This window comes from Peromyscus californicus, unplaced genomic scaffold (genome assembly GCF_007827085.1).
Source record: "Peromyscus californicus insignis strain IS unplaced genomic scaffold, ASM782708v3 Scaffold_3__1_contigs__length_106647218, whole genome shotgun sequence".
NCBI lineage: Eukaryota > Metazoa > Chordata > Mammalia > Rodentia > Cricetidae > Peromyscus > Peromyscus californicus.
In genome coordinates, this window is record NW_026294551.1 from 43,449,020 (window position 1) to 43,473,310 (window position 24,291).

Consider the following 24,291-nt stretch of genomic DNA (forward strand, 5'->3'; position numbering starts at 1 on the left):
TTTCAAAGATACATTACCTCTCAATCAAAAACGTTAATGAAGAAAAAGTTGTGAGAACTTAAAGAGGCAATACACCATCCTACCCAATTCAATCATGGGTGTGCCTGATATATGAGAAATTACGAAGTACTAAGACCTCTGCCAAGTTAAAAATGTCCAGCCTCCCAATTCTGCCCTACTATATAATAATGTTTCTGTTCTTCTACTCCATTTTACAAGTTAACAGGGGACACCAAGCTAAAACAGTTCCTATCATTTTAAGTGTAAAACTTACAAATACTGCCCAACTATTTTGGAATATGGCCAGAGGGCAGTAAGAGTTTAAAATATTAGGGGCTAGAGAGATGGTTCACTTGTTCTTGCAGAGGACCTGGGTTCAGTTGTCAGCACCCATATGGTGGCCCACAACTATCTGGAACTCTAGTCACAGGGGATCTGATACCCTCTTTTGACCTCCTCAGGCACTAGGCATGTACATGGTACATATACTTACACACATGCAGATGAAAAACTCATAAACATAAAATAAATAAATCTAAAATTTTTCAGGGTTTGATATCCGCTGAGCTGGCAGGATGGCTCCATGAGTAGAGTGCTTGTTGTACAAACCTGGTAACCTAAGTTCAATCCCCAAAACTCATGTAAAAGCAGGAGAGGACCGACTGATCTACACAGGCGCACCATGGAATGCATGCCCCCAACACACACACACACACGCACACACACACACACACACACACACACACACACACACACAAATAATAATAATACATAAGTAAAAAAATACTTTGGGAGCTAGAGATTTGGCCTAGTGGTTGGGAGCATGCACTGTCCTTGCAAAAGTCCTGAGATCAGTTCCCAGCACCCATGCTAGATGGGCCACAACCACCTGGAACTCCAGCTCCAGGGAGATACGAAGTCTCTGATCTCTGAATGCACCTACACTCATGTGCATAGACCCATCCGCAAACACACACATATGCATAATTAAAAATAAAAAAAATGAATTATCTTAAAAATTTAAATAAATACTATGCTTAGATTGTTTTTCTTCTTTCTTTCTGGCCCACAGCCAACCCGGAGAAAAGGTTTATGAATGTGAACTTTTTGGTTTTTTTTTTCCCTAATTCCTTGCCTAATCCTTGCCACTTCTAACATTCTTTCTCTTCTCAACAACACAATCAGTCCTCATATAAAAATCTCTTCCTTCTTGAGGCTAGAGAGATGGCTCAGTGGTGAAGAGCACTTACTGCTCTTGCAGAAGATCTGAACTCCACTCTCGGCATTCATATGGCAGTTCACAACCACCAGTAACTCCAATCAGAGAGAGCTGATGCCCTCTTCTGGCTCTGCAGGCACCAGTCCCACACATGGTGCACATATACTCATGCAGGCAAAGCACTCATTCACATAAAGTATCTACAAAAATTTGTCTTAAATCTCTTCCCCCTAGATTTATTGTAGAGAATGCTAACATATAAATAAAGAGAAGCTATGCTGAATAAAAGCAAAATTCTGGCTCAGCGGTGGTGGCACAAAGAAACTATGTCTCAAAAAAACAAAACGAAACAAAACAAACTGAAAAAAGCAAAATTCTGTATTCTATGCCAAATAAAATATATTAACTAACATATAGGGCATAGACAATTTTAAAGCAGAAATCTTTACTTATGTATTTACATAAAAATCTACCCGTGTTTTCTACCCATGTTTGGGAAAGAATTAAGGCTAATGAGTAATATAAGCACTTTCTACAGTAGAAAATGTCTTGAAAAAAGTTCAAATAAAGTCATAATTAAAATAAATAGAGTCAGCCTCTTAGAGGGAACCTGGGAAAGAACTGTCTGGTACTAAGTGACTCCTCTATATACCTGCTACAAATGCTCAAATTTACAGAAGTGTTCTGTAGCAGCTATCCTCAGAAGGATAGATTCCATTGTCAAGATCTAGGTAAAGTGGAAACCATACTCATAAAGGAGGGAAAATATGACTGCCCTTGCTCTTTGGAATCACATTCTTCCAGCTGCACAATGCCACAGGGCTAATAAGATGTGAGAAATTAATTAAAGCAAATAGTGATTTCTTCATAAAAATCTTTTCTTAAAAAAAAAATCTTGCCGGGCGGTGGTGGCGCACACCTTTAATCCCAGCACTCGGGAGGCAGAGCCAGGCGGATCTCTGTGAGTTCAAGGCCAGCCTGGGCTACCAAGTGAGTTCCAGGAGAGGCACAAAGCTACACGGAGAAACCCTGTCTTGAAAAACCAAAAAAAAAAAAAAAAAAAAAAACCTTAGAGACAAAAATGGGGCTCAAACAACATTTTAAGTAAACTTAAATATCTATGTAATTTACAAAAAGTGATAATTTTTTCTAAATTCTGCACCACCAGGTCAACTGTATTAACAAAATTTATATCCATCTATCTTAGACAAAGACTCTTCATGTGTCTTCAGTGTCCATACTGACCTTTTGGTACTCAGATTATTCTCAAGATTGATTTCACAGAACCTGCTTACTTTAGAATGAATTTACTTACCCCTGCAAGGCATTTTTCCAGTGTATCCAATATTATCAACTGAGAGAGATACAAATTTTTTTCAGCAGCTTCTCCAAATATCCTCTAAAAGAAAAATATAACCAGAGAATTTGATTAACATTCCACTACAAATTAGCACATATGGAATATAGAAGACTGAAGATCAGCAGGGCAGTGGCAGTGGCGCACACCTTTAATCCCAGTACTTGAAAAGCAGTGGCAGGTGGATCTCTGTGAGGTCAAAGCCACACTGGCCCAAAGAGCTAGTTCCAGGATAGTTAAGGCAACAGAGAACCCATCTAGAAAAACCAAAACAAAATAAATAAAAAATTTTAAAAAAGACTAAAGATCAAAAAAATTATTAATCTTCCATTTTGTCTTCTACATTCAATGATATTTGTTTGGTTGGTTGGTTGGTTGGTTGGTTGGTTGGTTTTTCGAGATAGGGTTTCTCTGTGTAGTTTCGGTGCCTGTCCTAAATCTCACTCTTTAGACCAGACCTCCTGAGTGCTGGGATTAAAGGCATGAGCTACCACCACCCCACCATTCAATGATATTTAAGTCTATTATTTCTTACTTTACCCTAATACTCAAAAAATAAATTCTTGGGTAAACAGAAATAGAGGCATTTACTAAAGCCTGCCATTAGCTACCTAACAGTAAAACATGCTGCTTTATGTTTTTAAAGTATCTATGATTTGGCCAGTCATGGTAGGAAAACATTGGTAATCCGAACACTATGGAATAGTGTCCAGAGGTTTAGAAGCTCAAGGCTAGTCCTAGGGACATAGCAAGTTCAAGGCCAGCCCAAGCTACAAGATAAAAAAAAACATGGAAGGAAGAAGGGAGGGGATGAAGGGAGTGGGTAGGTGGTAATGAATCAATGAGGATTAAAAATAATTCATTAGTTAGTGGTCTGTACCGGTCTTACATTAAGCATTTAACTATCCCTTCCTACTACAAAACAACTATTTCTTAATTCTTATCAAAATAGAATGTTACTACATCACTAACAGTGACTCTTAAGCATTCATTACTTTCAAACTGAACTCTATATCATCTATCTACTTACTAACAAGAGACTATTGTTTTCATAGTATAATTTTTCTTTTAAAATTTTCTATTTTTGTCAGGTGGTGGTGTCACACAACTTCAATCCCAGCATTTGGGAGGCAGAGGCAGGCAGGGACTCTGTGAGTTTGAGGCCAGCCTGGTCTACAGAGCAAGTCCTAATACAGCCAGGACTACACAGAGAAACTCAGTATCTAAAAAAAATAAATAAATAACTTTCTATTTTTGTTTTATTTTTATTGTATGTGTTTGATGCATGTCTTAGTGTGAGTGTGGGCTCACCATGGTGCCTACATGGAGGTCAGAAGACAGACAACTTTTGGGACTTGGTTCTACCTTCAATCAATGTGTGAGCCATCTCACAGGCCCTTTAACTTTTCAGTGAGTTCTAAATGAATGCCAACATCACAATAGTTTTAAAGATGATCCCAAATATAAATACTGCAGTATAACTGGGAATGCAGCCATATATCATACATAAAAATTCTATTACTGTGTTTCACAGTGGGCAAAAAGAGCTACAGCAAAATATTAAATGTATCATGTAAATAACTTTACTTTTTTAATAAAAGGTCCTATGTTTTTAGGGGGAAATTTTTTTTCTTTCTTTCTTTTTTTTTTTTTTTTTTTTTTTTTTTTGGTTTTTTGAGACAGAGTTTCTCGGTGTAGTTTTGGTGCCTGTCCTGGATCTCGCTCTGTAGACCAGGCTGGCCTCGAACTCACCGAGATCTGCCTGACTCTGCCTCCCGAGTGCTGGGATTAAAGGTGTGTGTCACTGCCACCCGACTGGGAAATTTTTTTTAACAACAACAACAAAAAATCTACTGGACTGCTCATACCTCTGACTCATCAGTTCTATAACTCTGATACTAACCAACTTTCTTAAGAGGAAATTCTCCAAGGATGATGTGACTATAAGACAATGAGGCTAATCCTCAAAATCACAACCAGAGGTTGTTTCACAGCACAGCACAAACAACACAAACTGACATTACAAGTGCAGAGAGTTGGAGTTACAACCCCCCATCTGTTGTTTGCCCGAGTATGAAGTAGATGATCAGAAATTGTTAGAGGAAGGGAGGTCCCTGAGAGAGGTAAGAGATGCTAATGCTAGAAGCAGAGGTAGAGCAGGGGGAGTGTGTTCAAGTTAGGGGGCGGGGGGATGGGAAGGAAGGAGGACTGTGAACTTTCAACAGTGGAATGAATCACTGACGAAATCAGTTAACATCTGAGAAACTGAGGACAGCTGTTCTAACACCCATTCTCTAACTACTATCGAATCTGTTACAGGTTATGGGAAGAGGAAAGGAAACTCATTAATGTGGTCATAAAACTTAATCCCACAATTTAGGAGTGAAGATCACAGTTTATACACTACATATTTTGGACATGGACGGTCAACAAATACATTCAAGGAAGCAGCTAATGAAAAGCAAATAAAACAGATTCTACACTACACAGCTGGAGGTACAGATTAGGGAAGAAGGAAAGAGGAGTTGGGGGAAGGAATCCATATGATGGTCAGTCTACATACAATACAAAAGTCATATAAAAGTCTAATTCCTGAAAATGAAATAGAGTAATAAGAGAAGCTTCAAAGGGAAAGATTAAAAGTCAAAATTTCAAAGTTACACTTGTGCTCATCATAAAATGAAATGACTCACATCTTAAATCCTAAGAAAATATTCCCATACTTTAAAACATGCTGCTCTAAACTTCCAAATCAGAACCAAAATAAAGCAAATTATCCAAAAAGCAAAAATCCAGTAATTCAAATACTCACCATATTGTTAACATTCTTTAAGATGGTAGTGAGGCCACTTATGACCAAAGAAAACTTGTATTTGGAAATGTTGATCAAACATTCCTTGTTATGCTCAGTGCTGACTTTGGTATGTGTGTTTTGCTGTCCTGTTTTTATTGGAAGCTAAAAGGGAAAAATATTACAACTTTACTCTTCAAAATTACTTAACATATTCTTTTCAGTGAAAATCACATTTTAGGTTTGAAATCTTTATCAACCATGACGACCAATATTTCTATCTCAACTTCTAATTTACAATACAACAGAGAATTTAGAGAAAATCCTAAATGATCTATCAATGTTCAGTTTTCTTTCTGGAAATAAGCAGCTACAAATTATCTAAAAGAATGTCTGCAACAAATACACATAATCCCTTACTGTGCTCACTGAACTCAAGCATATAAAAAAGTACAGACTAGCTGGAGGTGGTGGAGCATACCTTTAATCCCAGCACTAAGTAGACAGAGGCAGGTGGATCTCTGAGTTGAAGGCCAGCCTGGTCTACAGACTGAGTTCCAGGACAGCCAGGGCTACACAGAAAAAAACCCTGTCTCGAAAAGCCAAAAAAGGAAAACAAAACAAAAACTCTACAGACCAAGGAAATCTAGGCTGTAAACCTCTAATCAATGGAAAACTTCTAGTCAATGGAGAACTGCAGCCAATTGTTCAGATACAATGAACTGTAAAACCAGGAACAGAGTTAAAACTGACTCCAAGGAGGCAGAGCCAGGCAGAACTCTGTGAGTTCGAGGTCAGCCTGGGCTACCAAGTGAGTTCCAGGAAAGGCTCAAAGCTACACAGAGAAACCCTGTCTTGAAAAAAAAAAAAACAAAACAAAACTGACTCCAATTAAAATAACCAATCAGGGGCTGGACAGATGGCCTGGAATTTCAGAGCACTGGCTGCTCTTCCAGAAGACCTGGGTTCAAGTCCCAGCACCCACATGGCAGCTTATAACCATCTGTAACTCTAGTTCCAGGGGATCCAACACCCTCACACTGACATACATGTAGGCAAAACACTAATGCACATAAAATAAAAAATAAATAAAAGATTTAAAAAACCAACTCCCCCAAAAAAAGTTAAATAAATAAATGAATAAATAAATAAATAAAAGACAACCAATCATGCTACTGAGGTAATAGCAAAGCAACCAAGAAATTCATCTCACAGGAATATATATTCTTTGAAGGGCTCACATTTACACTGACCTGTGGATGAGCTCAATTACACTGCATAGGAATGCATCTCTACAACTCCTAAGTGTAATTCTGTACGTAAGTATCAGACCTCAGTTCACTGTTCATATTAGATCCTGCCAATGCTGAAAGAGAACCAAGGAGGCTCCTCTGTGAAAACTACACCTGAGACTATCTCCACTTGAAAGTGACCCAAGTTGGCCAGGCAGCAGTGGTGCACGCCTTTAATCCCAGCACTCGGGAGGCAGAGCCAAGTGGATCTCTGTGAGTTCAGGTACAGCTTGGTCTACAGAGTGAGATCCAGGACAGGCACCAAAACTACACAGAGAAACCCTGTCTCGAAAAACCAAAAAGAAAAAAGAAAGAAAGAGGCCCAAGTAAAGATGAGAAGAATAAGTGACATGCCTAAGCTTTTGCTAAGTCAGTAAGATATGATTAATTTGACAGCAAAGAAATACCAAATATAGAGGTGATGAGGTAGTGTATAAAAGCTATCGGATTACATAAAGATTGTGGAGGAAAAAAACCTGAAAGCTCAGTAAAGAGAATTTTAGAAAATGAAAACAATATATCTTGTGAATCTCCTCAGCCCCTCCACACAATCAGCAGAGAATCCAGAAGAGTAAAGCTGAAGCTTGCACACATCCACAGATAAATGAGAGAACAAGGTTCTCCCAAATAAGTGTGTGCATGTGTGCATATACAAGTAAGACCTAACACAACACTAGAGTGGTATAAGTATATACACAAGAGGAAGCAGGAAGCCTGATGAATGTAATAAACAGATTTCTTCAATGGCCGTACATTCTCAATCAAAGCAGAGTAGGCCAATTTAGAAACAAAATGGAGATGTATACTGCTACATATAGACAGGTACAGAAGGCTTATCGTCAAGTCTGAAGACTGTGGCACTTTTTTTTTTTTGTTTTGTTTTTTGTTTTTTTTCAAGACAGGGTTTCTCTGTGTAGCTTTGCGCCTTTCCTAGAACTCGCTTTGGAGACCAGGCTGGCCTCAAACTCACAGAGATCTGCCTGCCTCTGCCTCCTGAGTGCTGGGATTAAAGGTGTGCGCCACCACTGCCCAACAACTGTGGTACATTCTGAATCACCACTAAAAGAATTTACTGAAATGATACTCTGTATCAGCAATGACCAGCACCTAGGCTACTAGCCAGCTCTATGTGGCTATTGTAAACATCTGTAACATAGCTAGTACAGATGAGGAATCAAATGTTTGGTTTTATTTAACTTTAAGTAGCTATATATGATGCAGCTATCAAATTCCACTAGGCAATAAAGTTCTAAACCATCCAACTGAAGAATCAGTTATTCTAAGCAGCAGCCTACAGTTAGAAGAAAATGCTGAAATGAAACTCCAGATTGACCATAGGGAAAAATAGGTAAATGAATTGGGATTAGATAAAGGTAAGTAAGAAAAAAGGCAGCCAAGAGAACTCCGAAAGAGTGAAATCATCTTATTTCTCTGTTTTATGAAATTAACTTCACCTTGTGGGTTGTGGGACTCCAACTCAGGTCATCGACTCTGGTGGCAAGCACCTTTTCTGCTTGGTCATCTTCCAGGCCCCTAGACCTTTTTCTTCTCCTCCAATGCTCAGGTCTGGATGTCCTGTCCTATATTGCTTCCCCATGTGCACATCCTCCTTAACCCACTCAAACTCTATGCTAATACACTCCTCTACCATCCCCCCATACAGAAGATTCACACAGCCCACCACCCCTTTCTGGGCTCACTCAGGTGCCGACACCCATTTAGGGATATCTTTCTTATTATAAACTCCATCCTTATCTCAGGGGGGCTTTGTTATCCTGTGACCTACACTCCCTTCCACCCTGGTTGAACCAATGCCCCATTCCTCACCTCCCTCTGCAGAGTAGTCTCTCCTTGTCCCAGTCACTGTCTGATTCTGCTGAGCCTGCCACGTATAGGCACTCTTTTTCTGCCTTATGCTGGTTTCCTCCACAGGAATGCCTTTTTCACCCTGATCAGACTTCCCCAAACATGTACAAAGACACCTACCTGCTCTGCTGTACCTGATGGGTTCTGTACTGAATGAGTGTACAGAGGGAGAGGAAGAAACAGAGGAGCCAGCATTTTCTGTGAAAACACTATGACTGTAGTTTAGGTTGGTAAGAAACAGGCTCCAGCCAGGGTGGTAGATATCCGGAGAGTCTAGAAACAACATTTGGGAAATGGCTTTTGGAGCTTCAATAGTGGTTGGGTAAATAGGTGTAAATAGATTCTTCATTTGTGAATTGAGTATAAATAGGTTCTTGAAGAATCAAGGCTTCTTGCTGGACACGGTTAATCCCAGCACGCGGGAAGCAGAGGCCAGCCTGGTCTACAAAGCAAGTTTCAGAACAGCCAGGGCTACACAGAGAAACCCTGTCTTAAAAAAAAAAAAAACAATGGAGAGGGAGGGAGGGAGAGAGAGGGAGAAAGGGAAGGAGGAGGGGACGGGAGGGGAGGGGAGGGGAGGGGAGGGGAGGATCAAAGACTCTGTGTATAAAATTTGGGTAGCTGTAAATTCAGAATAGCAGGAAAATGAATAAACTAAAGCTCAAGCATTCAGGGGAGAGTAAAGCTAGAATTCATTTCTTGACAAAAATTAGTTTGGCTCCATGCTAATATCTTTGCCTACAGATGTCTTTATAATACCTATATTGTTTTTAAATGATTATGTAATACCTGTTTTATGAGCTCAGTATTAAATTTTAGGTTGTTTCCCATTCTGCCCAACTTTAGTGATTCACATACTATTAGCTTGGCCATATCCTGTACCATTTATTCCTGGCTTAGCAATTTACAATTGGCTTACCTTTTTCATTTAACTTTGTTATAGGAATACTAATTTTGTTTGATTGCCAATTGTATACTTAAAATGACATTAAAATGAAAAGAAAACTTCACAATTTTTAAGTTTATTAAGCACTACATAAAGCACTATTATGTATGTAATATGTAACCAAAGACACAGAATCCTCTGGGGGAACGTGCTTAATATAACCAGCTACAATATTCCGGGGGTATACTTTAATTTTGTAATGGATTAATAATGCTTGCAATGTCCTTGGAGGCCAGAAAAGGAAGTCAGAACCCCTAGGACTGGAGTTTAAAGATGGCCATGAGCTGCTATGTGGATGCTGGGAACCAAACTAGGTCCTCTGAAACAGCAATGAGTGCTCTCAACCACTCAGCCTATTTTCCAGTCCAACACACTTTCTTTTTGTTTGTTTTTGTTTTTCCAGACAGGGTTTCTCTGTGTAACAGTCTTGGCTATCCTGGAACTCTCTTTGTAGACCAGGCTGGCCTCGAACTCACTGAGATCTGCCTGTCTCTGCCTCTTAAGTGCTGGGATTAAAGGCTTGCACCACCACCACCACCCCGTGCAATACACTTTCTTAATGTGTTTGTTTCCTGATATGTAAAGACAACATGTCGGGTGCTTTTCCTCCTCATAGGCTTATTTTCTTTGTTTTTTCCCTGTATGTACACTAAGTGAAATGTAATGTCATTTCTACTCCCCATTATAATCTGAAAGGCCTTTTAGAAACTCATTAGAATGTACACAGAAGCAAACGTTTTAGCCTGTGACCTTTTGAAGAATTTCTGAGTGAAACTAGAAACAAACTACCCATTGTTCACAGTGCTTTGCTTAATATTAGGCTTTCTTTTAAATAAATCCCTACTTGTTAAGATCTTTTATCTTAAGTAGATCATAATTTGTTGTAAATAGAGATCATAATTCAAAGGGAATTATTTTTCCTCATGTAGTTTAAACTCTTTATATTCTACTATCCAAAGATATCTAAATATTTTATTATATCCAGAGATATTTATAATATAGCATAATATATTTTTAAAGTTTAATTCACTTTTCCCCACAAATAGTAAGTGCTCATTGAAAAGAAACCCATAGAAGAAAAATTTAAATGATCTTACCTTTTTAAAATTTATTTTGCTCAAAAAAAAATTTTTTCTAGTGTCTCATGTATCCCAGACTCAAACTCACTACTTCAGCCAAGGATGACCTTGAACTTCTGATCCTCCAGCCTCCACCTCCTAATTGCCAAAGTTACTGGCATGTACCACCATGCCTAATTTTATAGATGCCACTGATTAAAGCTACAGCTTCATGCATACTAAGCAAGTACTATCAACTAAGCTACATCCCCAGTATGTCTACATGATTCTTCTAACAAATACAATTAGCTAGATGATAAACTATCACTCATGAATTCTAAGTTCCATGGAAGCAAGAAAGGTATCTTTCTCAGAAGCTATTTTATCCTTTCTTTGATTAGGAGGGGTTTTTTTTTAAGGCAATTAATTAATGTTTGTTGAGTAAAAGAATAAACCATTTACATTACACTGACTTTCCTCCTGCCTTTAACAACTATCTTTTTATTACCCAGGGCAGTGTGCCTCAAACTGTGGTCCAAGAGCAACAGGCGGTCCCTGCTAGTCTGCAGACTAAAGTACAGACAGTTCAGTGAATTCAGAGGGAAAGATTGAACAATCATTTCCTTTGCCTATATTTTAAAACCTGAATTATAAAATAACTTTTCCACTATAATCCTATTACTTCCTTAACATGTGAAAATTTCCATAATATAAACTACCAGCCTCTTGGCTTAATCCTTTAATCAACCATTACTTCCCAGGCAACCAGTAAGGCATATTCTCTGAGACAAAGTGGAATCTTCACAGAAAGACTTACATTTGAAGGATCAACAACTATGAAGTTGCCCGACCAATCTGCTCCCTACCAACCTGCCCTACAGGCACATACACAAAAGCTCCCAATGAACCCTCACTAAAGAGTAGACTTTTACATTTGTTTTCCCACTTTACTAAGGCATAATTAGCAAATAAAAATTTTATGTATTTAACTTTTATAACATGATTTCAATATCCTGCAAAATCATAACCACAACTGTAGCAGTTTGAATGAAATTATCCTCAAAGGTTCATAAATCTGAATACTTGGTTCCCAGTTGGTAGAACTGTTTAGAAAGGATGAGACATGGCCTTTTTGGAGGAGGTGTGTCATTGGGGGTGGGCTTTCAAGTTTCAAAAGACTCCTGAGATTCCCAGCACTCTCTCTCTCTCTCTGTCCCAGGGTTATGGATCAAGATGTGATCTCTTTCTTAGCTGTTCCTTCACTCTGACATCATGGACCCTAATTCTCTGAAATTATAGGCCAAACTAAACAGTTTCTTTTATAAACTGCTTTGGTCACTGTGCTTTATCACAGCAGCAGAAGAATAACTATGACAATAATCAAGTTAAACAATGCATTCAACACCAACATAATTACCTTTGGTAAGAGGGAAAGGGTAAGAACATTTACTAAATGAGAATGGGGAGGAGGATGTATCTAATGGTGAAAGGCTTGCCTATCATGTGCCAGGTCCTGCATTCAGTCCCCAGCACCACAAAAATTAAAAATAAAGTTAGAAGGCAAGTGAGATGGTTCAATGGTATACAGCACTTACTGGTTTGTTTCCCAGCACCCACGCCTAGAGCCAGTAACTACACTCTCAGGAGGATTCGGTACCTCTGGTCTCCACGGGTACCCACACTCAAGTGCACATACCCACAGACAAATCCACATATACACATAACTCAAAAAATAATAAATCTTTAAAAAGATAGATACATAGATAAGATAAGATAGCTGGGTATGGTAGCACATACCTTTAATCCCAGAATTCAGAGGCAGAGACCAGCATATCTCTGTGAATTCTAGGCCAGCCAGAGCTACATAGTGAAACCCTGTCTCAAAAAAAAAATAAATAAAACACACACAGCCTTGAACCATCAAACAAAAGCAAAATCTGTTAATATAAAACAGAACATTCAGGCTGGAGAGATGGCTCAGCGGTTAAGAGCTCTGGCTGCTCTTCCAGAGGTCCTGAGTTCAATTCCCAGCAACCACATGGTGGCTCACAACCATCTGTAATGAGATCTGGCGCCCTCTTCTGGCCTGCAGACATACATGCAGACAGAACACTGTATACGTAATAAATAAATAAGTCTTTAAAAAAAAAAAACAGAACATTCAAGCAAACACAAATCAATACTGTACGACTAAGAAAATATCTCAGATTGTTACTTATTAATATCTAGAAGATATTCATGAAGGGCATGATGGTGCCCACCTGCAATGCCAGACATTCAGAACAAAGAGGCAAGGAGATACAGTGTTTGAGGACAGCCTTGACTTACATAGTAAGACCTCGTCTCAAAAATAAGACAGTTTTAAAAGTTTTAAAGGGGTTGGGGATTTAGCTCAGTGGTAGAGCCCTGGGTTCAGTCCTCAACTCCAAAAAAAAAGTTTAAAAGATGGTATTTCAAAAATAAAGAGAATGGGCTGGGCATGGTAGGATATGCTTTTAATCTCCAAAGCAAGGAATTTTAAAATCACTCACACACACATGTGCATGCACGCACACACGCATGCATCCCTCTAAAACATTTTCATGAAACTACACAGCAACAAAGAACAAAACATGGGCTAATGAACAAAGATGGGCCAACAAAATGACTCAGTAATGTCCATGCCCCTCAAGCCCAACGACCTGCATTTGATCCCCAGAACCCATATGGTGGACTGATGAAAGCTGTCATCTGACCTATACACCTGTGTGCACGCATACACACTCACACAGATCAATGTAACACAGAAGGTGAAAAAAGATAAGACTTAAAAACATCCAGAGAGAAAAACACCATTCTGGCAATTCTAACGACAACTGACTTCTCAACAATAACAACAGTAAAAAAGGAAATGGTACCTTTAACATACTGAAGAGAAAAATAACTGCCTAGATTTCTACATAATGGTGGAATTATGACTCAGGAATAAGGAGGAAATTAAGATATTTTTAAGAAAAGAAAAAGAGCAATTACTGCAATAGACTCTTATTTAAAATAGTTCTAAAGAACATGCTTCAAGCAGAAGAAAAAATGAGCCTAAAAGAAAAGTCATATTCAAGGAGGGGGGTGAAAAAAGACTTATAATAAGTAGCAGAACTAAGTTCAATATACCAGTAATCCTGGTTACTGTAAATAAAATAAACACTCCAGTTGGAAGGAAAAAGTCAAACTAGTTTCACAAGTACTATTTATACGAAAAACTTCAAACACAAACACAGAAAGATTCATGGTCAGTGAATGGAAAAAGATCCACCAAATACTGAAGAAAACTGAACAGGAAGTGGAACGCATGTAGCTCAGTGGTAGGTGGCTTGTCCAGCACATGGAGGTAGGAGAGGAGGAGGGAGATGACTTCACAGCATGGCATTCTACCTTCCGTGCATCTAACAGCACACACACAACAAAACTGACACATCCAGTATCTGGACAGAGCAGCTCAGAAAGTAGGAATGCCTGCTGTGCAAGCATGGGGCCTGCGTTCTGTCCTGATCCCAGGCAAAAGCCGGACCTTACTGTGCATGTACCTCTAACCTCACTGCTGTCAGGGGAAAGACAGAAGGATCGCTGAGGCTTGCTGGCCACCAGCCTAGCTCTAAGTTCAGTGAGAAACCCGGTGTCAAAGGAATTAGGCAGATAGAGCAGGACATTCAACATCCTCCTCTGGCCTCTGGATGTACATGCATAGGCACAGGCATGTGTGCACATACCACACACACATGAACACACAATAAAAGAAGAAAAAAATCAAATCCAGTGCAAGATTGCCTAACATATATCTCTTTCAGTTACACAATGTAGTGAGCAAAGAAATCATAATTTAGAAATGCTAAACTGCTTAATTATTAAACTTGACCAAAACAACACATAAAAATCATACTCAAAAACTAGAAGAGATTATACATTAATTTTCAAGAACATATAAATCTTTATAAAATGAATTTCATGACCAACTAGACTCCAAGATGGCCCATAATTATTCCTACCTTCTAATGTTTATAATCAGGTATAATTCTTGCACCCTATATGAAAATTGTTCTGCATGGGTAATATAAGATAGCAGAAGTTAGGGTACATCAGCTTCCAAGGGTCTAAAAGAAACTGTGGCTTCTGATTCTCTCAAAACATTCGCCTTCCAGAATGCCAATTGTCATGTGACAAGCAGGCCTATCAAAAGAAACTGAGCCCTTTTACAAGCAGCTAGCAAAAAAATGGAAATGATTTCACTTGAAAGTGAATGCTATAGTACAAGTCAAGTCTCCAGATGACTGCAACTTGTCTGCAATCTTAAAAAAAACTATGAGCAAAAAACACTTCACTGAAAAAATAAAATCCACTTCATTGTCAGGCGGTGGTGGTGCACACCTTGGATCCCAGCACTAGGGAGACAGAGACAGGCGGATCTTTGTGAGTTCGAGGCCACCCTGGCCTACATAGCGAGTTACAGGACAGCAGAGTGTTTACACAGAGAAACCCTGTTTCAAAAAATAAAAACAAAAACACTTCATTAAGGCACTCATGGATTTTGGAAGGGCAGAACTTTGAGATATTAAATGCCTGTTGTTTTTTAAACTAAACATGGTATAGACGTGTAATCCCAGCTACTAAGAAGGCTGAAACAGGACAGCAATGACTTAAACACCAGCCTAGGTTCGAGGCCAGCCTGGGCTACAGCGTTGAGTTCCAGGAAAGACGCAAAGCTACACAGAGAAACCCTGTCTTGAAAAAAAAAAAAAAAAAACTTTTTCTAAATAAAATTGAAAAACTAAAAAGGATCAGGTTTATAGCTCAGGGATAGAGTGCTTTTCTAATATGTACTATATTTTGGAAAATTTTGCAACAGCAATAGTAACTAATAAAATGCTCAATTATAAAAAGTTCAAATTTGAAAGTACTAGCAACATACAAACCACATTCGCTGAAAATACAATTAAAATGTAAATATTTTAATTTAATTTTTATTGAGAATGTCATATGTGTATACAATGAAGCATGATCATGTCCAGCCCCCATTTCTCCCCTCCAACACCCTAGGACCTCCACAACTTCATGACTTTTTTTTTTTTTTTTAAATAACCCACTAAGTCTATTTAATGCAGAACATATGTGGATGGTTATAAGGCTACTGGAGCATAGGCAACCACCAATGGCCAAATCTCCAAAGAATGATTTTTTTTCCCTTCCTACGGTAACTATCCACTGCTAATAATAGTTCCATGGTTAGAGGTGAGGCCTCTCGAGTCCCTCACCTATCTATGCTGCCATTTTGGCCGGCTGGATCTTGTATATTAAAGTATAAATTGATAAATAAAGCTACACAGTGGTGGTGGCACACACCTTTAATCCTAGCACTGAGGAGGCAGAGACAGGCGAATCTCTTGAGTTTGAGGCCAGTCTGGTCTACAGAAAGTTTTCCAGAACAGCCATGGCTACACAGAGAAACCCCTATCTTGAAAAAAATCATAAATAAATAAATAAATAACCAAAAGATAACTAGAAAAATATCTCAAAGATAATAAAACGCCCTGGGTAAAAGAAGAAATCATAATAAAAAATGAAATACCTAGAATTAAAAAACAATAAAAAGTTAGGCTAGAGAGACATTTCAGTGGGTAAGAACATGTGCTTACTCTTCTAGAGGACCCGAGTTGAGTTCCCAGATTCATCTCAGGCAGCTAACTAACTGCCCTAACTACAGCCTCAAGGGATCTGTCTTCCACTTCTGGCCTCTGCAGACACCTGTGTAAACACACACACACACACACACACACACACACACACACACACACACTCTCTCTCTCTCTCTCTCTCTCTCTCTCTCTCTCTCTCTCTCTCTCTCTCATAAATACAAATTTTTTTAAAGAAAAATTGGGAATCAGAGGATTGGCTCAGCAATTATAGCACTTGTTGCTCTTGCAAAGGACCAGGGTTCAGTTCCCAGCATCTACACGATGGCTCACAACTGTCTGTAATTCCAGTCCCAAAGGATCTAATGCCCTCTTCTGACCTTCGTGTTAAACATTGTACACATATATACATGCAAGCAACACACATACACATGAAACAATAAAATACATTTAAGAATTGAAAAAAATGAGATGCCAACATCTAAATTTATGGACTATGAATAAAGTAATCTTTTCCTATAGGCTGGGAAAAAGTAATATATTACCAAGCAGGTATATACAAATGCTAAATACACAACTCCAAGTACTGCCAAGGACCCTGAGCACCAGGAAGACATGCTGGAGGTAGCATGCACTGTAGTACAAGGAGGAAAACCAGTGACTTTTAAGAACAATTTGGCATTTTCTGGTAAAACTGAACATACCCATCTATCCCAAATCTGAGCAGGTTTACTCCTAGACATATATTCTCAGCTCCTAAAAGCTCAGGAGAGACGTGCAAGAGTGGTCAAAAGCAACACTGTTGGTGACAGCAAACACACTGCCAACTCGAGGGTACCCCGGAAGTGGAGTACTTGCAAGTCCCCAGTCTTTGACCCCCAGCACCACCAGAAAAGAGGAGGGAAGGACAGACTGTGCACACTAAATGTTTATCCTACTAAAAGCATAAATGGTGAAATATGAAATACTTTGTAGCAGAAATGAAATGAACTGCACACAAGAACACAGATGACACTCAAAACACCTATGAAAGACGTAAGAATACCTAGTGTATTACTCAATAATGAAAAAAAAGTCAAAGACAAGGAAACAAACCAATACATTGTTTAGAGAGATACTATAAAGCAAAGAAATTTTCTAAACACAGTTCAGGATAGTGAGTTAAAAAAAAAATGTGGCCAGGCGGGTGGCACACGCCTGTAATCCCAACACTCGGGAGGCAGAGGCAGGTGGATCTCTGTGAGTTCGAGGCCACCGTGGTCTACAGAGCTAGTCCAGAACAGTCTCCAAAGCCACAGAGAAACCCTGTCTCGAAACACACACACACACACACACACACACACACACACACACACACACACACACACACACAAAAATGTGATTAAGTCAAAGAGTTTAAGATACCAGTAATGTTCTTCCCTAATCAAAATGAGTCCACAGTACTATTGTTCAGCTATAAACTGTACAAACACATTCCACATAATCTTTTTTTAAAAGATTTATTTAAGCGGGGTGGTGGTGGTGTATGCCTTTAATCCTAGAACTCAGGAGGCAGAAGCAGACAGATTTCTGTGAGTTCAAGTCCAGCCTATCTACAGTTCAAGGACAGCCAAGGGTACAAAGAGAAACCCTGTCTCAAAAAACCAAAAATTAAAAAAAAAATTATTTTAAGTGTGAGTTTCTTGTCTGCAAACAGTGAAGAAGAGTTGTAAGTCTCCATGCAGGTTCTGGGATTTGAACCTGGGTCCTCTAAAAGAACAGCCAGTACTCTTTAACCACTAAGCCATCTCTCCAGTCCCCCAAAATTTATTTATTTTTACTTTATGTATATGGGTATTTTACCTACATGTGTATGCTTGGTGTCCTCTGGGTAAAATATGGAGAGCCCATCTCAAAAAAACATCCCAAGAAAGTAACAAAAACAATATAAACCACTGGTATATCATGAAAAGGTGTAACAGAATTTCTCGAGAACTATTATACATGGTGAAAATATACCAAGAAAGCACAGACAGGCCTTCACACAAACAGGACTTTTACTGTTTCCTCAATCTCCATACTTTGTTAGAGGAACACAAAGACAGAACGTAGGACCGAAGAGTAGAGCTGTTGTTATGAACTACAGAAGCAGTTTTGCAACAGGGCAATGGGCACAAGCTGGAAGAATCTAGACGAGCATGTAGAAAAGGCCTTGTCACTGTGACCAGAGCTTTCAGGATGACTCTGAGGTGAAGGCACAGAAGAGAACCGTACAGAATGGCTCTGTCTTGTCAGAGATTACAGAAATGCTTTGGGATGAAATGTTGATAGAAATATGAACAGTAAAGGTCATTCTGATGAGGTCTCAGAAATGAGGACTATGTCACTGCCAACAGGAAGAACACAGACCCTTGTTACAAAAAGGCAAAGACAGCTAGATAGTAGAGAACTGCCTACCATGCTCAAGACCCTGGGTTTCACCTCCAATACTGAAAAATAAAATTAAAAGGAAGCAAAGACCCAGTCTGAACTGTGTTCATGTCCTGGTGTTTTACAGAAAGTAGAACTAGAACTTATGAGTGATAAAATTAGTTGTTTGGCTGATGAAATATCTAAACAAAAGCAGAAAGAGCAGTATGGTTTCTCTTGACTGCATACAGTAAATTCAAAGAGAGAAATTACTTAGAGATGAAATTTATAATCAAAAGGGAAGCAAATATATTGGATATTATTCATTTTGGCCATGTTGTAAAAAAATGAAAATGTATGTCTGGGAAAGCAACCCAAGAGTTATGTGACAACATGCTTTTAACAGATTGATGTTAAGCCAGGTGTGAAACATCAAAATAACAGAATGACCACAAAAGCATCTCCGGGAATTATAGCTAGGTGCTACTTCTCCTGTCACAGGCTCAAAATGCCAAAACTTGGAAAAATCATGTCAAAAGGGTTTGGGTAGCCAAACTTAGAACTATAGCCTGGAAGAGTCACAGGCCAGCATCCCAACCCATGCCACACAAATTGCACCCATCCAGCAAGCCATCAATACCAAGGCTGCCAAGAGCTTTGAAAGCCCAAACTCCACCTCAAGGTATGTGAAAGACAAGATGTGGAGTAAAACTAGTTATTCTTGAGCCTTAAGATGCACTCACTGTTTGTGTTGTTGGGTTTTAGACTTCCTACTTCTCATCTTTTGGGAACAGATCCAGTCTCTGCCTGTCCCATCCTTGTATCTTAGAAGCAGATAACTACATTTCACGAATTCCCAGCTGGACAATTTGCCTCCAGATGAACAATATCTTGAATCTCACCTATGTCTCACTGAGATGATACCGATACAGTATCTTGAATCTCACAGCCATCTCACTGAGATGATACCGATACAGTATCTTGAATCTCACCGATGTCTCACTGAGATGATATGGAAATGACACTCGAGACTTGAGAACAATTCAGACTCCTGGTGCTACTAGAAAAGAGCAAATGTACTCTACCTACATATGAGAAAAACATGAATTTTAAAGGGCAATGAGAAAAAATACTATGGTCTGAATGTTTGCTTTACATCACCCCTATTCATCTGTTGAAACTTAGCCCTCAATGCAACAGTTTTACAAGATAGAGTGGTAATTAGGTCATGGAATGATTATATCTTTGAGAGGCCCAAGAGAAGTAAACATGATGGCTCACACCTCTAATCCTAACACCTGGGTAGGCAGAATGAAGAGGACCATGAGTTAAGGGCCAGCTTCGGCCACACAGCAAGTTCAAGAAGCAAAACCTAAGGGATATCACCTCAAAAACCCAAGAGCTAGGGATGTAGCTCAATGGTAGAGGGTTTGTCTAGCATATGTGAAGGCCGTGAGTTTAATCTCCAGCAGCACAAAAATAAAAATGGGCCCATGTAGAGAAAGGACAAGAAGGTACACTTATGAGGCACAGGCCCTTTGACAGACACCAACCCTGCTGCATCTCTCAGTCAGCAGCATGTGATGGATAATGTCAGGTGTTAAGACAGTTCCTACCCTTCTGACTTTCCTACAGCAGCCTAAAGGGACAAAGGGGCCTTCCAAACAAGGTGCTTCCAGACTACCAGTTCAGTCAATGCTTCAATTATCTTCACTCAGAAAAAAAAAAATTTTCCTAATATTATTATTTAAAAAGCCAACAAATTTTAAAATCTTTCTCTCTTCTATCATATTAAAAATAAGATATCCTATCGTTGAAGTTAAAATGAAAATGGAGGGTTGAGGAGATAGCTCAGTTAGTACAATGCTGGCAATACCTGAGTTTGACTGTTCCAGAACCTATGCAAAAGCTGAGCACAGTGACACCCACCTATAATCCCAGTACTGGGAAGCAGAGACAGGAGGATCCCTGGAGCTTACTAGCCAGCCCATCAGTCAAACATCTATCCCAAAAAATAAGGTAGAATAATTGAGGAAGACCCCCAACATCAACCTCTGGCCACCACACATGTAGGAAAGGGGGAGTGAAATTCAAGATTATTTAAAAGATTGACAAGAAAGGCTAAAGACACTTAATCAGATTTATAAATGTCAAACTGGGACAGTTAAATGTTTAAAGCTAACATAGGAGATTCAAAATTTTTCTTGTTTTGTTTTTGTTTGTTTTAGAGACGTGGTTTCTCTGTGTAGGTTTGATTGTCCTGGAACTCGCTCTGTAGACTAGGCTGGCCTCAAACTCAAAGAGATCTGCCTGCCTCTGCCTCCTGAGTGCTGGGGTTAAAGTTGTGCATCACCAACACCCAGCTGGCACCTAAGTTTTTGCCAAATGCAAAGGAAGCCAGAAGGCAGGGGACAAAGTCCCTGTCCCGAGAGAAAAGTACCATTATCCAAGAACTGTATATTCCATGGAAATGTCTGCTAAGAAGAAAGGTACAATAAAGACATTTGTGAATACAGACACTAGGAATATGCCCATCCCTGAGGGGAACTCCAACTGCGGAACTGGGGATTGGGGTGGGGAAGGCCAGGAGGTGGGACACCAGCAGACAGAGAGGTCTGATTCAATGAGGAAGAGACAATGAAAAACACTGAAGGTACAAAAGCAGAAATCACGTTTTCCAGAGAAAAAGAGACAGCATATTACCAAGAGGCACAAGTAACCAGGGCAAATGGAGTTCAAGTGTTTTAAGATTTTACACACACCGGAGCAAAATAAAGAAGTGATAAATTGAGAATACAAGTTGCCAACATTAGGGTAAACACCAGAGGAATGCAAACACTGAGAATGATGCTGTGCACAAGTGGGATTCAAAATTTTAAGATACAACAAAATACAATAGCAGAGTTCACAATTTATCAATTGTAATAAATTAAAACTACAGAAAAGCAACAGTAAAGACTCTCATCTAGGTTTGACCACCTTTACAGTAGTTGAGAAAATAGGTTTTTATGCTATGTGCTAGCTGTCACGTGGCATTTATAACAGTTTAAGCACCTGCTACTACACAAAGTTTACAACTTGATTCAAACAAGAAGCTGGAACTATTTAGTGGTGTCCTAATAGCCATGTCATTTATCAGGCTGAATGAAAGAGAACTTCATTCATAAAAGAGCAAGAATCAGATTAAAATAAACTTGGAATAATCATGGAGAGCAGAGCCAGGTTTAACTTCCAGGCCTAAGTCTAGAAGCCCTTTCAACTTCACACTGAGATATCAATCTGTTTTTAACTAGCTGTCTAGTTACGGTTTCTATTGCTGTGAACAGACCACGGAAACTCTCATAAAGAAAATCTTTCATTGGATGGCTTACAGTTTCAGAGGTTCAGTCATCATTACCATAGTGGGACATGGAAGTGTGTAAGAAGACATGGTGCTGGAGAAGGAGCTGACTGGTCCAAGACACTGGGTATGGCTTTAGCACATGAAACCTCAAAGCCCATCTCCACAGTGACACACTACCTCCAACAAGACCACACCTACTTCAACAAGGCCACACCTCCTAATAGTGCCACTCACTATAAACTTATGGGGGCCAATTACATTCACACTACCACACTAGTCTACCTTTAACATCATCATGTCAAATAATCCCATTATAGTCAATGGGGAGTGGGGGGGAGGGGGAGGGTTGGGCTCAATGGAAGGAACTGAGGCAGGTGGATTTACAAGTTAGGAGCCAGGGATATACTGAGATCCTGTGTGTTCTGCATCCATTAAAAAGATTCTTTCCCTCCCCGACCCACCCTTGTCCTGAATGTACATGAGAAACCTGCAGTAAAATTGACTATAAAATATTTACTACACCAGGCACGGTAGCCCACACCTTTAATTCCAGCACTCAAGAGGCAGAGGCAGGGGGATCTCTGAGTTTGAGGCTAGTCTGATCTACAGAGCGAGTTCTAAGACAGCCTGGGCTACACAGAGAAATACTGTTTTGAAAAGAAAAAAAAAACTAGCAATATTAAGTTACACAACAAAGAATTTAGCTGAAGGACTGCCACCTCCAGTATGACTGGGAGATTCATATACTCACCAGACTTGTTAGAAACTGTGAGAAAGAAAACTGTACCATAATCCAAGTTTGGGGTTGCTAAGAAAGTTCCTGCTAATGTTTATTCATCAAGACTGACCTCCAGGGAGGGAGGAGGGAGGACAGGGGACTCTGTGGTTGGTATGTAAAATGAATAGAAAATCTCTTAATTAAAAAAATTAAAAAAAAAAAAGCCAGGCAGTGGTGGTGCACGCCTTTAATCCCAGCACTCGGGAGGCAGAGGCAGGAGGATCTCTGTGAGTTTGAGGCCAGCCTGGCCTACAGAGTTCCAGGAAAGGTGCAAAGCTACACAGAGAAACCCTGCCTCAAAAAACCAAAAAAAAAAAAGACTGACCTCCAATGAGGTTCCACAGCCAAAGGAGACGAGTCTGACTTAGAAGCAGCCATTAGGCCCAGGCCCATACAAAGAACATGGCTCTAGGGGCAGTTCAAGGGGGCAGTGCAGGGTCACAGCTAGTCTGCCTAGTCTGCCACTGAGTCAGTCCCCTGTGCTCTTAACAGAAAAAAACATTCATTCTGCCAGGTGGGCAAGCTGACTCTGGGCAACAACTATTTGAAAAGAACAACACTGGTGTACTTCTAAGTCTGACAATGCTGTGTAAATCCTCCATCTGCTCAAGTGGCCAGACTTGCAGGATCCTGCCTGTGTTTAACTTGTTCAAAGGTGTAACCTGGGGCTGGGTCCTAGAAGGGATTTAAGGATGACAAGTATGTGGCATGTATAAGCCTAGTGTGTACATAGGTTAGTAAAATCTTCTATTTGAGATTGGCTCCTCTCTGAGCAGAGCTGGACAAGTGCTATTAAAGAGCTTTTCCTTGATTAATTTCTCTGTGTGCAGAGTGATTTCTCACTGGGAAGATATACTGTTTCTACAAGAGTAGCACATGCCTGTCTCCTACCACTTAGAGGTGAAGGTAGAAGGATCAGGAGTCAAAATAATCCTCAGATATGTGTCAATTCAAGGTCATCTTGAGCTACAAGACCATGCCTCAGAACCAAAACATAAAAAATAAACCAAATGAGAGAGAGAGAGATTGAGATTGATTGGTGGAAATAACAAAACACATTTTTTTCAGTGCAAGATCAAAATCAAGCCCTTGCCCTTTCACTCTAACACTAAGCTACATCCCTGCTCAAAAAACATGTGTTTTACATCCTGAAAATTAATTTAATTTAATTTACCTGAAAACTAACCAACAAATGAAATTATAGAGAAGGAAATGTTCCTCTAGACCAGTGGTTCTCAACCTTCCTAATGCTTGTGACCTCATGTTGTGGTGACCCCACCCTAACCATAAAATTATTTTTGTTGCTACCTCATAACTGTAATTTTACTGTTATGAATTATAATATAAATATTTTGGGAGATAAAGGTTTGCCACAGGTTGAGAATCATGCTCTAGACCATAAGCAAACAATTTAACAATTGAAGGGGGAAGAGTGAAATTGAGAATTTGTCAACATATAGTCAAGCCAAATAAAACAATGTACTGTTCAAGACTCCTAATGAAGATGCTGAAGGCTGAGGATGTGGTTTAATGGGAGAACACTTGCCTAGCATGAACAGGTTCTGAGTTCCATCTCCAACACCACAATCA

The 24,291-nt window shown here is 39.5% G+C and overlaps 1 protein-coding gene across 10 annotated transcripts in view; it reads right to left on the reverse strand.

The window, feature by feature from the left end:
* Nf1 (neurofibromin 1) overlaps positions 1–24,291 on the reverse strand; it is a 246,624-nt gene that overhangs the window by 204,790 nt on the left and 17,543 nt on the right. For 9 of the 10 annotated variants that reach the window (XM_052755665.1, XM_052755662.1, XM_052755661.1 and 6 more), the window contains 2 exons: positions 5,389–5,532; positions 2,535–2,618 (listed from right to left, as the gene is read on the reverse strand). In XM_052755665.1, coding sequence (XP_052611625.1) covers positions 2,535–2,618; positions 5,389–5,532 — 228 coding nt within the window. Of the gene's footprint in view, positions 1–2,534; positions 2,619–5,388; positions 5,533–8,645; positions 8,777–24,291 lie in introns of those variants that run through there. The other variant, XM_052755660.1, reaches the window with a different exon arrangement.